General features: G+C 48.6%; 1 protein-coding gene and 1 long non-coding RNA gene across 2 annotated transcripts in view; one reads left to right on the top strand and one right to left on the bottom strand.

Annotated features, from left to right (window-relative positions):
- LOC144119697 (uncharacterized) overlaps positions 1 to 15929 on the bottom strand; it is a 96549-nt gene that overhangs the window by 7745 nt on the left and 72875 nt on the right. The window lies entirely within an intron of this gene.
- Positions 3599 to 15929, top strand: part of LOC144121298 (solute carrier family 2, facilitated glucose transporter member 1-like) — an 81928-nt gene continuing 69597 nt past the window's right edge. Inside the window, exon 1 of the mRNA XM_077654438.1 lies at positions 3599 to 3867. Within this exon, the coding sequence (XP_077510564.1) occupies positions 3709 to 3867 (159 nt within the window). The 5' untranslated portion in view covers positions 3599 to 3708. The remainder of the gene's footprint in view (positions 3868 to 15929) is intronic.

Below are 15929 nucleotides of genomic sequence, written 5' to 3'. Positions count from 1 at the left end.
GATCGGCCATTTTGCCGCGGGCGGAGCGCGCAAAACAATCACCGACGCTGACTTGAACACCGCTTGTAGGCCGTGCTTGGAAGGAGAAGTTTCGAGGTATAACTTTCGACGCAGAGTTGGAATGAAGTCTGCTGGCTCGAAGCCAGCATTGGTCTGAAAGCGGCTTGCACGGAAATTATGACGTAACCTTTGGAACGAAGACTGCGGAACCGAGAGCTAAAAGCGTTCGAACGCTTCAAAGGACTCAAACGTGAGGCCAGAAGCGAAGAGCTTCGTTGTTATGAGTGATCGCGGCCTCAAAAAGGGTGGCGCAAGCAGACGGCGTCTCGGCGTCTTTACTTCTGCGTCCTTCATTTCGCTGCGTACAGTGAAGCCACTACTTGCATCTCGTCAAGTTACGCAGCCGCGACTGTCACTCCCGAAACCTGTGCGCCAGCTAAGGCAATGTCGAAATGCCGCGCACTGTGACGTCATCCACAAGGGTGTCCCGCCAGCCGCCTTGCCAGACTGGAGCCGGCACGCGAAATGAGAAGCACCGGGGGGAGGCTTCCCGTATCGATTCACTCCGGTAAAGCGGCAGCGGCCGCTATCGTTTCGCTTTCATCGATCGGCTTGGGCGCATTTGGAAACTAATAGGAGCGGTACCTGTTGCCAGCTAGTTAATGCGAGGCAAGGTGGGAACAAAGCGAACGCGAGAATATTGGAATGACGCAATTCCTTGAAATACGAGGTTCAGGTTACATCTGTTTCCTTATTGGGAGCGCCAACTTTCATCGGTTTGCTTAGTCAGCTTGGTGCGTCCTGTAGCAAAAAAAAAAAAAACGCGGAAGAGCTCTCAGTTCTGAATATTGTGTTTAGTGGGATTATGCTCACGTGACGTCAATTAAATTCTGATCTCTGGATGCCAACACGTGTGGAGCGAGCTAAATGAAGCACAGAAAGAACAGAACAGGTGCTGTACACGCCCAACGCTCCAATTGAGACAGACTGATCGAAGAAAAAATTAAAAATATACAATGCAAGCCAGACACACGTATGAAAAAAGACTGTAAACTTCGTTCGCATTCCAGTAAAGGCCTTCTGCAAGGATAGCGCCTGTATCGTGCCTTCTGTGATTAGCCTCTTTCGCCCCTACTTCTTTCAATATCAATACGCAATACAAATAGTGCGCCTATCAGCCGCTCGTATCTGCAGAACAGTGTCTGCACATTTGAGGATTATTATCCGAAAGAATTGACTGGCGTCAGCAATATCACTTTTAATCGGGTTCCACGTATGTTCCAGCTATCAACCGGAACTTGAGTGGAATTTTCTTTGCCTTCGAACTAAACAAAGTACAGTTAACTTCCAGATAAACTTCATTCATATATGTTTAACAACGTTTAAGATAAAATCAAGAGCTTCTTCGTGAAACAATGTTCTATTTGCGCGTACCTGGGACACACACCGCTTAAAACCTGAAGATTATTTATGGAACCGCGTTCCATTTAACGTGCACAGCCGTCGAAAAACGCTAACGACATTTCGAACTGCGTCAGAAAAGTAAACCACTGAGCGATAAAAGAGATTATGGTTCCATTAACCGGTCCATTTGAGGGCAAAAATATTAGGACTCGCCTACTTCGTCCGTTCTGCTTCCTTTATTGGCGTGCAGGTCGATGAGTAAACTCGTTTGGACGAAAGCCAACTTGTTGTCGGAAAGGAAAGCACTAGAGAGAATTTAGGATCCTAACAGGGCATTTTTAAGGAACTCATCTGCTATTTGATGCAGTCGTGAAACCTAGGTTGCCGTAAACCGCTAAAAAGTGTTCGCGCTGCGGAAACGCTTAATTAAAGAAACTGCGTCGACCGTTATGACTCCTCTACTGTGAGCATGCCGACTACCGCAGAGAGGAAGTACGCATGATCATGATGGATATAGTAGAGACCTTCTAATATGAGCTTTCCTACAAACTATGCCTACTCACGTTGGATGGTATGCTGATCCCCTCTTACCAGCTTTTCGACGCCTGCAAAATTGAACTAAATTTACTTTATTTCTGTAACTGTACAATCCATAGCAGATTTAAGGAAAAACTTGCTCACAGGACCTTCACTGGCTTTAAACCTAGTAGTACGGCACACGCGCAGATTGGAGGTTTTATAATTCAGTAAAAAACATTAAGGACTACGATGGACCTTCTATCAGAGCGCCCGTCCTGTTAAGTTCTTTGTGTGTCCTGCTCTTAAAATGTAGAGCCGGATTACTTTTCCAAGAACAGTGCACAACCAACTAGCCCCACAACGTGTTTTGCTAAGGTGTTAGACGTGCGGATTTTGACGTGCAAACCTTCTGGTATCCACGCACACACAGGAACTCTACAGGGAGAAAACTGCGAATCATCACGCGTTTAATTCGTTTTTTTGTGAGAATTTTTCAGTTCGCCCAACGTACTAGAAACGTCCTCGGCTTTGGCAGGCCTGCCATCTGTATTACGGTTTTCTTTATGCACAATAAACATTGTAGAAGAACTGAGGATTGGGCGAGTTGGTTGTGATCCATCGCATTAAGAACCAGCGCTAAAAACACACACACACACGAAGGCGCTGAATGCAATAAACATTGTATTGTGTTGTATTTTACTGCATTGTATTGTATTGTATTCAGTATTTGACAGAGACCACTAGCGTAGCTCCATGTACCGAATTCTGACCGTTTAGAGGCCATTTTCTTCTGCGCTGTCGCCGGCGTGCGGCTCCTTGTCGCAGCTCTGTTCTCGCGCCTCCAGACGAGCCATTGTTTCTGAGGCCAATCACTAAATGGGTGGCCGACGTGCAAGCTCCCGTCGCTTGCCGCATTCGCCGGGCTTTCCTACGCAAGAACGGGGCGCTTTCCGTCACTCCTTCGAAGAAAGAGGGAGAGACGGAGAGAGACAGAGGGAGAGAGAGAGAGAAAAGCGCCGTTATGAGGCGGCGTGAGCGCAGTCGCTAACGCAGCGCCGCGCCTCGGCGGCGCGGGAGGCGAGAGACGAAAGAGGTAAGGAGGCCACGAAGGGGTCATTGATTTCGAGTGTTGCTGCAATTCTCGAAGACATTGGGTCACCTTCACGACGATCGCGCTTTATAGCGCTTCGCCGCCCAACCAACGTGAACACGGCAGTGTGGAAAAGGACCCGCATGTTGTCTGTAGTGCTCAATGCGCGTGGAATCACATATGCGACTCGACGGAGCACGCTAACGACCGCCGCGACGCTTCGCGGAACTCTGAGCTAGCTACGCGAGGCTACGCTACACTACACGACGGTGTTCTTCAGACGGTGGCCGGCGTGCGAACGGTGGTTTCCTTAACTCGCGTGACATGGCGCGTAGCGTGTGTGATCTGCCGCGTGAGCAGCAAACAATGGATGTAGGAGCTTGCGCGCGCGCGCGGCGCGCTAGCGTAAACACAGAGCCGGTGGCGCGGCGGCCGGCTGCGGCTCGGGCTCGACCTTTTATTGTGACACACCCGCACACACCCCTCGAGCGGCCGCGGGGGAGCGTTCGCGCGGTCCGTGACGTCAGCCGTGACGTCAACGCCTGCGCAGGGGCTTGGCCCGGCTGGGCGCATGCGTGGCACGACTGGAGCTGCCGCTAGCGCTCCGCGACCCGAGGCTCTCGTTGGGAAAGGCGCCTAGACACAGGGCCCGAAGCTCGCGCTCGGGGGATACGTGCGAGCAGCCGACTGCCGCCATGGAGACCGACCAGCTAAGGCTCAGCGAGATGGCGTACCTGCACGTTCCGGATAAGGAGCGCTCCAAGAGTCCGTCGCCAGCCGACTCGCTCGCCTCGTCGGCCACCGACATCTCCACGCTTCCCATCCACGACAGGACTCCGCACCACGACGAACACGTGAGTTGGTTCGCCCAGCCCCGTCGTCTGCGCGGGGGTCACGCCAGAGGTCAGCCTCCCGGGGAGAGGGAGCCAATGGGGGCTGGGGGCTCGGCCCGAGCCGGGCCAGACATCGCGGCTGCCGCGGTCCGCGCTGATCGTGCAGCAGCAGTACACGCCGGCCGGCTTCCCCGGCACGAATTTTTTCGCCGGCCTCCATCGATCCTGCCCAGCCGGCCACGTAGCTGCCACGAGTCACTCTGCGGCAGTGAGAGCCACGTCACTCGGCGATCACTAAACACTCGCCGTGCTTCGGGGTGTTCTCGGCGACTGAGTCTCTGCCGCACGGCGATGTTGGCCGGCGGTGAAGCCAGCTTGGCAGGACGGGGAGCTCGTCCGATTTCGACGTTGCGTCCCGGGACGCGGCCGGGGCTTGCGCGAAGACGCCGCGCGCTCGCCCGCGCGGGCTAAATATATAACGGACCTCGGAAAATACCGGACGGCGCAGCGCTCCAGCCGGCGGGGATGACAGGCCCGCCTCCGGTGGCCCAGAGCCCCTGCAGTCGCGGCGTCACCGGTTCCAAACCGCTAGAGGCTGGGGGCAGGTGCTAGAGGCGATGTTCTACGGACGCGATGCCCTCGTCCTAATGTAGTACTGAGAATTGTCGCTACGTTTTCCACTTCTTCGATTCATATTGGGAACAGGCGCAGTGACGGGTACGATTCCTATCGATGTTAAAATTAAGCAAAGGTGCTCCCTTAGCATTCTCTCTACTTTTGTGCCGTTGTCCGAGGCTATGACGTCCCGGGGAAGTCCTCTACGAAAAGTATTTCAGTTATTTGCTCTTATTAAAGCATCCACTGCTGCAGCACGAAAGTGAAACTTAGTTGACAGCCCGCAGCTGTCTTGTTGCCAGGACCATGCCAGCCGACTGACATATTTTTTGTCGGGCCCTGGCAACGGACTTTTCTGTGGTGCGGTAGGTAGTGGTCGCGGTCTGCTGGTTGTAGACTGCCCACGATCGACTCCGCCTAGCGACCGAAGTAATAAAATTTAATGAAGAATTTGCATCTGAAAATAGCGTCTACGTTAGTAGGCCGCGAGAGTAAAGCAATGAATGAAGTAAAATTTTATTTCTAACTTCTGAATGCCTGTTGGGGTTAATTGATTAGCTGGTTTCGTGCAGCGTTGACGGCTGTACATTGAACAGCGAGGCATGAGATTAAAGGAGAGCCTAAAATCATTGAAAATGGTCTCGCCGCCAAAGCTGCCTGGGTCTTCAAGGTGTGCTTACAAAACTGTACGGTTCTATGTGACGTTGCTATAAGCGTTTAGTTTTGACTAGTTACGCACTGATAAAAAAGCCGCTTTTTGTTTAAAAAAGAAAGAAGAAAAAACTAATCTAGGAGCGCTCTGGTGAGCAAATCGAAAGGGGACAGTTTGCCTTGTTTTATTATGAGCTCTCCGGCCTATTATTGAGTTAATGCCTGATACCTTGCCCCTTCAACAACATTCTCCTCTGCTTATTCTCTAACTATGCTTCTAGATTCAGGTTTAATGCCAACGTTATCACTTCAACACAGCGACCGTTTATCGAACTGCTTACGCTAGAAGGTTATCTGTAAAATAACGGAAAGAACTTGGAACAATAAAGGCGCTTTCAAAACTAAATCTATTGGAATGGGTGCACACTTCTACCATGCACCAGAAGCCACCTCGGAGCAGGATGGCTTCAAAAGTGTTCTAGACACAGTGTATCTAAATTGGCAACCCTTCTGGTAACGCAGGCACCCGGCTCCGTTCTTGGCCCGACGTGTTTACATCACGCGAGACAGTTTCAATGGCGGGGTGCGCTTGCGAAAGCGATGGTTTCATGGTCTGCCCCTTTTTTTTCTTCATATATGATTTTGCCGGCCGGGGCTAAACGCAGCATCGCACTGTGCGCTTAAATATTTTACTCCAAATAGCGACAGGAGAGGCAATTTCGATCCAGCTACATCTGCCAGGAGATCGCGAAACTGCACGTTTTAGTGGCGAGTTGAGCAACCTTTCAGGCGTTTTAGTGATTCACGTACGAAGTCTGTTAGGCTAATGCCTAAAACCGTGCCAGGCACGCGATTTAGTCTCAAAACTAAAGCGACGAATAAGGCAATGCTCTAGGGTAACTACGATAGTTATTCAGTAATGGGGCAACATGCACTTATTGCTCTCAGTCGCCTTGACGTTGAACTGGCGGGTCTCAGACTAATGTAAGGGAGTTAGGTTTTCTTCCATCTTTCACATAACTAATTCCCTTTCAGCCATATAACCCCAAACACAGGTCAGACAGATCAAAGCTACTGGCGAAAGTCGTAAATTGATTTAGACTATGCGCTTTCTCGTATTTGAATGTTTAATGCATTCTGGTATAGTGAATCTTAGAAAACACTTTTTTATTTGTGCGTTTGCAGCCGCTGAAAGGTCATTGAGAGCGCGCTCCCAAGAACGGAGGCTTTGGATCTGATGTCAGTTTGAAAGCTAGTTACGTGGCGTTTAGAAAACTACTTGCTGTTCCTTGTGAAACAGTCCAGTTTTTTTCCTCGAGCAATCAAGGCATCTGATGTCTTGAAGCATTGCCTAAATCTCAACTTACAATCGCAGTAGTATAAAACAGTGGACTGCTCGCCACCCTGATCTTCACTGCGAAATGCATAAATGCATTCATGTAACACAGCAAATTCACAGCTACTAGCCAACACTGGACACATGAGCTACGGTGGCTACATGGGCAACGATACAGCGGCGTATTGTGTCTGGTTGTGTCATCCGCTACAAAAAAAATTAGACAGTCTATAGACTGTCCACAGACGTTTGTCTATAAAATATATGGACTTTTTACAGACAAATTCTATAGACTAGTCTATAGACAACACAAATCTCACAGACAATCTATAGGTTTATGACCATACACTTTTGGCGGACTTTTGTCTAGAGAAAGTCTATAGACTATGAATAGACAAAAGTGAATACATTTATGAAGGCAATAGAGTCTATAAGAAGTCTAGAGAAAGTCTTTAGACCTTTTTTATAAGGGTTCGTGGCTTGCTTACAGTGATGCAGGCATCAGGTTAGAAACTTCGCTCTTTTTTACTCAAATGATGGAAACGTCAAGGCTAAAGATGGAATTTCGAAATTTTCATTCTTTAGAGAAGTTTCGATTTTTCAAAGACACGCGCCTACAGTGTTGCTGCGCGCAGCATGGCGCTGATAAAGCCGTCTTACAGAACAGACGAGTCGCACTGAGCGCTTTTCTCCACTCTCTGAGCCACATTCGGTTCATTTCTGCGTCCCATCTCGTCACGGTAAGTTACTTTGCGCGCCTCACTGGAGTTCTTCTGCACGTGACCTTCGACGTCACGCTGCTGTCGATCGCACTAGGTTCGACAGGTTAAGAAACCGAGACCGTACTGCGAGATATACCCCGACATGAAATGACCGTTTTGCTTCGGAACACAATATCACGAGATGTATAATAAGTGACTGTGTAGGCAGCGCATTAAATAAGAGAGTGATATATAAATTTTGACTGCCTTCGCGTCTCGACACGTCAGACGAGGTGGAGAGGGTATAGTGCGTAAAGAAGGCGCGGCCTCACCTGGTTCGCACCTGTGCGCTAGGGCTCGGTTGTGGGGGAGGGGGCGGGAGTAACGGTGAATGAAGCAGGTAGCGCGTGGGTCGGGTCCATCACGCGTTCGCGCATGGTAGAAGACAAACAGATGAAGTGACGCACGCGCTTCGCTCGACTGGACCGCAGACACGCCACGCGGTGCGGTCGAGACCGTTGTGCCTTGTCATCAGCGCCCGTGTCAAGGTTTCTTGCTTCTTTGTGTTATGCAGGGACAGCTCGCTAGGTCCTTCTGCCGAAGACTCTGACCTCGTTGAAAGATATTTTGAACTGTTTCAAAGCGATCGGAGTCCGTTCGCGTAGCCGTCTTTCAGAAGCAATATGCAACCTGTGCCGGTTTCTGCGATGCAATCAGTAAAGATATATCGCGTAATTTTTATTGAGGAAAGTGAAAAAATTTACTACTACTACTACTACGACTACTACTACTACTACTACTACTACTACTACTACTAATAATAATAATAATAATAATAATAATAATAATAATAATAATAATAATAATAATAATAATAATAATAATAATAATAATAGTAAGAAACATCTGCAGCAGCATTCGACTAGAGATTACTGCAGGCCAAACACTCCTTCCAAAGACTTTCAATTACTTCTATTCGGTACCGGACGTGAAAACGTTACGCCACTAGATCTCTTAATCTTGTCTCTTCACCTGAAAGTCGCGTACCGTCTGTTGCGTTTTTCTGCTCCTTGTTACCGAATTTTTGAATAGAAATATGCGCGAAATTGAGAACTTTAAAGAAAAACAATTCACTTTTCAAAAAAAAATTGAGTAAAACCAGAAAGCTTGCGAGAAAGTGAGAGATGCGGATGGTCCCTGAACACGCTCTCGGTGTTATCGCGAGCAGCCGGACCTCGGAGAATGAATGGGTTAGAGTGTTCGCTTTCCCTTTCTCCGCGTCACCCCAGTTTAAAAGCCGTTTAAAATAACAACTTCAAACACCGAGCATACTGTATTCGTCGATAAATTCATGTCTTAGGCGATTTATGCAAAAAGGGTTTTCCACTTAGGCATGTTCATTGTGACGACATGTACCGGAGTATACTGTCGGTTTCCTTTTCAGTTTAGTTGATCTGGCATCTTTCATAAAGACAGAAATATGCCAGCACAGAAAAAAAAAATGTTTTTTGGGTGAAAAAAAAGTATCAATAAATGAACGACCTGAAAGCAAAAAACCACTGCTTTCACCGACTTGTCGGAAGAGTTGGCGACAAGTGAGATTGGCTGGTATCTTTAAACCAGTATAAGACGGCGCAGAGCAATTAAATTTAGATACATTAAGAGCGCGTGACAGCAATAAGTCTAGTGATAGTACACGCTAGCCTCGTTAATAACATTCCGCACAGGAGCAGCGTAGAGTGCACCTGACCTATGCGTGCACTAACTCTTGGTTACTAAACATACTCTAAGCAGAAAGGAGTAAAAAAAGGAGTAAGCTGTCCCCTAGCCCATCCCTTTTATAAAAGAATAGTGAACTAGAGGACAGTTTACTCCCTTTTTACTCCCATATAGGCGTATTGGTCTTTAGTGTGGTATAAGAACAAAAAAGGTAGACCAGTGCACGAGCGCTTGTTGGCTTGTGTTAAAGAAAGTGCCAGGTTCGACGCGTACTTGACCTGCGTGCTAACTTTTTTTTGCATTTCTGGGGGCCCGCCGTAGATCTATATATGAGCGACTCTCAACAGATATGCTCATTTTGACTTCGCCGATGTCACTGGACGTGTGCAGAAGTCCTGTTGCCGGTGATATTTACGAGGTTGGGCTGACATTAAACGCAACCGCAGTCAAACAAGCCGTGACAGAACAAAGTAACGGCACTGCCAAGCTTGACGAACGCCGTCCGAACTTTGCAGGCCTGTCAGCAGTAATGATATTGTCTGAGGAGAGCTTTGCAGTATGAGCTGCGTAGGCCAATCGGAGAGGAATGGCGACTGCTTCGAAAAGCAGTTTTAGCCACGTCGTTCAGAACGCAGTCACCTTTCGAGACAGAAGAAATGTGGGCGTTTCTTACGTTGCCCCTTTATTATTCTTTCTTCTTTATTTTCTTCCTTTTAAGCCTAATAGCCACCCCAGCCAATAAACATGTTTTCAGTCACTGATCTGGAATTCCCGGGTTCGAACCCGACCGCGGCGGCTGCGTTTTTATGGAGGAAAAACGCTAAGGCGCCCGTGTCCTGTGCGATGTCAGTGCACGTTAAAGATCCCCAGGTGGTCGAAATTAATCCGGAGCCCTCCATTACGGCACCTCTATCTTCCTTTCTTCTTTCACTCCCTCCTTAATCCCTTCCCTTACGGTGCGGTTCAGGTGTCCAACGATATGTGAGACAAGATACTGCGCCATTTTCTTCCCCCAAAACCAATTATTATTATTATTATTATTATTATTATTATTATTATTATTATTATTATTATTATTATTATTATTATTATTATTATTATTATTATTATTATTATTATTGAGCTTCTTGATGAGCGCCGTTATGGCCTTATGCAGCGACATTTTAGTGATTAGTTGTTTTCACAAGTTTTAGACTGCATCGCCTTTTAAGTCAACGCGTGCAAATTGGACAGCGCTTTAAAAAGAAATTAAACTAAATTCGTACCCATAAGCGGCACATGATGATCTGACTGCTTCAAAGGACGGACGTTGAAGAGGCGCATGACAGGTGAACGTTGTTTTATGCGTGACAAACTCACAATACGCCGGAATGGGAGGCAGCAATTCTTTCAAAAAATGGCAGCGATCTAAGCTCAGTTCCGGAGCGGCTGCACTCCGCTTGACACACTTGACGCACAAGGGGATGATCAAAACGCCGTCTCTACTGAGTTTTTAGTCATCGGTAATCGGCTTAACAACTACGGCGATGTGCATTCCTCTCACCTCATCATTGGTCCCGTGTTTTTGTATGACTAACGGGAGACACGATTTCACTTAGTGTGTCTGGAAAAACTGTCACATCTTCACAACCGGAAAACTTCTCCAGTGGCAACTCTACAAGCAGGCACGTCTCTATAGGCCGAGAGCTGCGCTAACAGAACTGTGTTAATTACTGCCTAAAAGCAAAGGAATTAGCTTCCACTATTCATTGACGGGTTTAAACATTGCGTTGTCTCGTTTTCATGGGCACATTTCAGCACATTTCAGTACACGTACAGTCGGAGACAAAAGTCTCAAGGACACGCGAGCCGCAAACCAAGTCGATAGCTCTGTTATTAACCGCCGGATCGAGACCACACTACTGGAAGTGAAAATCAAGCTCACGCTCTTTAATCAATGGTTGTGAAATGATGGGATCGCTGATAAACATTGCTCCTATAGGCCTGATTCGCTCTCTAAGCGTCCTCGAAACTTTTGTCCCCGATAGCACATTCAGGATCATTGTGAAAGTGATCGGTTTCCCGTCAGCCGATCAAAACCGATAAATCTTTCCTGGCGTGACAGTAACTTACTATTCAACAAAAGCGGCGCTAAAGGGTAGAGGAACCAATGAGGTTGTTTTTTTTTTTTTGAGGAAATGAAATGGCGCAGGAACTGTCTCACACCTAAGTGGACTCTTCAACCGTGCCGTAAGGGAAAGCGGGAAGGTGGGAATTAAAACAGAAAGAGAGAAAGCAGAGCCGCAGTTGAGGGGTCCGGATTAATTTCAACCCCTTGGGGATATCTAGCGTGCACTGATATCTGTGGCGCCTTTTTCGTTTCGCCTCCATCGAAACACGGCCGCCGAGGTCGGACTCGAACCCTCGTACTCCGGCTCATTAGCCAAAAGCCCTAACCACTGAGCCACCGCGGCGGGTGATAGGGGGAACCAGGGAGCCAGGTAAACTCGCCTGTTTCATTCTGCCTTCTTCAAAAGAAAAATCAAGTTAAAGCACTTTAATAGGAGTACAGTAAGTTTAAAGTGATCGTTTTCACATTAATTGTGACTGCACTGAAGCATGATCCGCTAATATTTTTTTCATGGCTGCCTAAAAAGGGTACAGAAAGAGGAAGCAACAATTTTCGCATGCGGAGCACGCATGCGTTTTAGTCGGTTTTTTTTCAGGCCCTTCCACGTGCCAGCGAGATGCCGTATAGCTTGCAGCGCCCATGTAGTGCGAGTCTTATCGCGTAAGCCGCTGAACCATCCCGGCAGCTGTGGCTGCTATAGCAGAACTTCGTGCCCGACATATTTTGCAGCCGCGTTGTTTTCGTCACTTCTGCGCGTCGTCGTGCGACCGCGACCATTGGAGCAGTGGAGAGAGTGTAAGGGGAGCTCAGCTTCACTTCGGCAAGCACACAGCAGAGGGTGCCGGAATAGGGGCTCCACCTAGTATTGTGAAGGGAGAGGGGCCAATAGGGCCCCAACCCAATCACCTCTCTCTAGCCATTAAATTTTTGATAAATGTCTTTCCCCACCACCACCACCGGGAAATATGCTTTAAGAATTTGATGGCGTTGGCATCAAATAGATTCGAACTCTAAGCGTTTTCTTGTTCAACACGGTTACGCGCACTCCCGTTCGTACTTTTGGCGTAGATGACGAGCACGTTCCGGGTTTAACTTTTCTAAATTCAGTGCTCTGCGACTTACGCTTGCAGCAGCCGCGGTGGCTCAGTGGTTACGGCGCTCGGCTGCTGACCCTGAAAGGCGTCGGTTCGATCCCGGCCGCGGCGGTCGCATGGATTTTGGATGGAGGCGAAATGCTAGAGGCCCGTGTACTGCGCGATGTCAGTACATCTTAAAGAACCCCAGGTGGTCGAAATTTCCGGAGCCCTCCACTACGGCGCCCCTCATTGCCTGAGTCGCTTTGCGACGTTAAACCCCCCAAAACCAAACCAAACTGACGTTTCCAAAAGTGAAAGAGAGAGAGAGAAGGAAAGGGGAGGCAAGTAAGCAGAAGTCGGCAACCACAACAAGAAGATTGTTCGGGTTGTACTGTTTTCTCGTTGTTTGCTTGTTCGTCGCTACCTAGTTTCCAATATCCTTGTGAAGAAAGCTGACATTGCACAACTCAGTTCTATGTGTAGGGCAAAAATTTGGCCCTGAATTTTTCACTGCTTAAGTTTCTTTTCACGTTTTGCTTGCTTTCCCATCAGGCGAGTTCCGTTCTCCGTGCACCGTGCGCGTAGCCGGTGGTTTCCGCGTAAACGATGAGACGTGCCACACGGGTACACCTGCTTCCGGCCTCAACGTCAGCGACGGGATTTTTGTTTACGCGTTGCAGCCGTGTAGGCGACGCCGGCGTCTGGGTCCATTTATCAGTCTCTTCCGGGACAGTCGAATAGGATCGCCCGCAAACACGGAGAAAAGAGGGAAAAAAATCTCATTTGAAATGTTTCGAAAATGTTTCACATAGTTTCAGCGTCCCCGAAAGCTCTATAGCTCTTCAGAGCTCGCAGCCGCGTGGGGGAATTTTAAATGGCATTGTCGTTCACTTGCAATCTGACTTGCCTTTTTTGTTCTTCTTTTATAACTATGTGCTCCTCAGCAGGTTATACCTCTCTTTTTCAGTTCTCTCCCACCCCCCTCCCCGCCCTTAAACGTGTTTTTTTTTTCGACAGGTGCGCAGTTTATGCTCAGAACAATGACGATATTTTCCCCATTATACCACATCCTCCATAACAGGCGCCATTCCATTCATTCAAGCTACCCGCCCGGTTGTATGATAAAGTATGAGAGTGCGGCTTTGAAATGAAATAAAGGTATGGAGGCACACGTGATTATAAACGTAAAAAGCGGGGCATACGCTTGAAAGGCCACTGCAGCCTGTAGAGAACTCGGACTGCTGCAGGAGCGCAAGTCGTTAAGTTTTTATTATTTCCTCCTGAAAGAAGATAAAACTACATCTCAACCTGTGTCCAGAGGCACGATTAGACATGAAATGATTATGTAGGTTATTCGGGAGATCGGCATCCGCTGAGCTGCTCGTCGACGTCTTCATTGCCTGTAGTGTAGCTGTGTCCCAACTTAGTTGTTTTTTTTTTTGCCATCGACGTGCACAACAGCATCTGAGTGCTCCCGCTTATGGGCTCAGAGCTCAATTGGTTGGTACCAAGCTTTTCTTGTAATCGCCGGATAGGCGGGTCGACAGCCTTTGCAGCGCTTTCTTCTCGCGTAAAGTAAAAGATGGCCGGACGATGGCCGGCTGCAGATCGTGTTTGGACGAGATTCTCGCAGAGACTTGGCTTTAAGCCTGATTTTCCGCGCCTCCATAAGAACCTCATTATCAAAGAGTGACCTCGTCGGAGCGCCGCACAATGGCCCAGTAGTTCCCGGTGTTCCGACGTTGGCCTGGCATTGTTCTCAATGAAACCGTCAAATTGACATCTTCTCCACGTTTCCACAATCTCCATTCTTTTCTGTCTCTCTCTCTCCCACACCCTCTTTTTAAATAGTGAATTGTGTGCCACAGGACGACTCGATGCTTCGCCCGCAAGGCTGCGATTCTCTGTACCTTGGCTAATTTCTTTTGTGCCCCAGGTTTAATCAGGAACGCTCCTCCCTGCTTGGGTTGTGTAGCTGGCTGGAATATATATTAGGCGCTCTATTTTTTTAATTAGGCGCTAGTTTCCGCTACAACACGAAACTCTCGTGGAAGGTCCGCTTCGCCACACTGGGCTGTGCTTTTTTTTTCTCCGCAATTCTTTGCCACGGCTACCAGCCACAGGAAGGTCGATAGCGCGCCATTCATGACTTCCTTTCACGAGGGGACGAGGCTGTCCTGACCTAATCTCATTATTTCCGTTCCTTCTTTCCCTCATAATTTTTTTGCACGTTTCTTTTTTCTCATTTTCACATCGAGCATCTCTTCGTTATCCGTTTTCTGTCCTATCTGCTTCGTCTCCCCCCCCCCCCCCCCCCACCTCTTTCTCGGCCTTGAGGACTTGGCGTGCGTCACTGTACACCAGGACAACAGCATCTGTGGCAGCAACAACAACGACAATGAGCAGGAATTATGTAATAACAAGTGTGCAGACCCCTGGGCTTGCGTGAGTTCCGAGGATTCTGTGGTCGCCTCGGCCGTCCCATATTTAACGCTCTCCCGCGAAAAAGCACTGTGCTGCACAGTCTCGTAAGAGCGTTCCAACTGCGAGCTCCCAATTCGGCTCCACCCCTCAGCACAGCTGGGCTCGCCGCGGAGCGGCGGCAAAGCGGCTGCGGCGGAGGCCTGAGGCAAAAAAATGCTTTTGGACGACGACATATTCGAGTCCTGGCGCCGACCCGCACCCAGTTGGCTTTTCGCCTCTCTCGACAGCTGTGCGGAGAAGCTGGGTCGACAGACCGCAGCTGCACACGCCCCCCACCCCCCTCTTCCCTTCCCCTCTTTCCCCTCGCCCTAACTAACCCGTCCTCAGGGAAGAAGAGTTGGGCGCCAGCTCAGGCTACGGCACTCAGCTGTCGTCGCCGCCGCGTTTAGTTCACTGCCATTAACCTGGAAAAATTCCTACGATCAGTACGCGAGCAGCGACGGGTTGCTTGACTCGGCGTCCTCTCTGACTCCTTCATGTACAGGTACGAGGAATATTAACCGGACCACTAAATTCGCACCCAAGAACAAAGTCTGTTGTTACTTTGATCCTTCGGCATCATACTAAAAAAGAAAGCTTTAAGTAATCATATTTTAGCTGCCAGAACACGATTTAGAAGAAAAAAACTGCAAAAAGGCGTTCTTCTGACCGTGTACAGCAGGGTAGCCAAGCGATCCGTTTTACACTGTTTCTGTCTGTAATACGTTTCCCATGCCTCTCAGTCGATGTCCTAGGCTCGATGGCAACGCCGCGGTAACGCGCTAACCACCCAGTCGTCAAATGAGGCCGGTCGCAAAATTTTTTTTAAAGGCCATGCAAATTTGAGCACGATGGATACAAAGGAAACATCAGACAGCCGCGCGACTCGCGATCTCTCGTGGTCGTTTCTGAAAGCTCGGATTCAAATGCACGAGATGGGAGTAGAGAGCTTCGCTTGAAAGCCGCGGGTGACGCTACAGTCTGCGAACTTTCGTGGCAACATCGAATACTGCGTCGTTCCTCAAAGTACAGGCATGAATAATTGGCATGCATAAACCGTCCATGTTTTTTGTCGGAGATCTTCAGATGTCCGAGAATTTTCTTCTCCGATTCCTCTAATATATGACTGTCCGCAGATTGTGACGCCACCTGCGGAGGAGAAACAAAACTGCACTGGACTGCTGAAAAGCCGCAGTGCGTCGCTGATATTCGTGTTAGCGGTGAAAAACCTTTATTTTCAGAAAGGGTGACTGGAGATAACTCCTGACCTTTAGCAACAGGTAGCATCACGACATCCTATACGGCACTTTCCACCGCGGATCGATGAGAAGGCGGCTTACCAACCGCTGAGAGAAATCGGATCTCCAGCGCTGTTATTCCGTCGTCTCCTTGCGACGCGTGTTGACCTTCCG

This window comes from Amblyomma americanum, chromosome 2 (assembly GCF_052857255.1).
Source record: "Amblyomma americanum isolate KBUSLIRL-KWMA chromosome 2, ASM5285725v1, whole genome shotgun sequence".
NCBI classification, from domain to species: Eukaryota; Metazoa; Arthropoda; class Arachnida; order Ixodida; family Ixodidae; genus Amblyomma; species Amblyomma americanum.
Note: the sequence above shows the minus strand (reverse complement) of the source record. Positions and strands in the feature narration are given on the sequence as shown.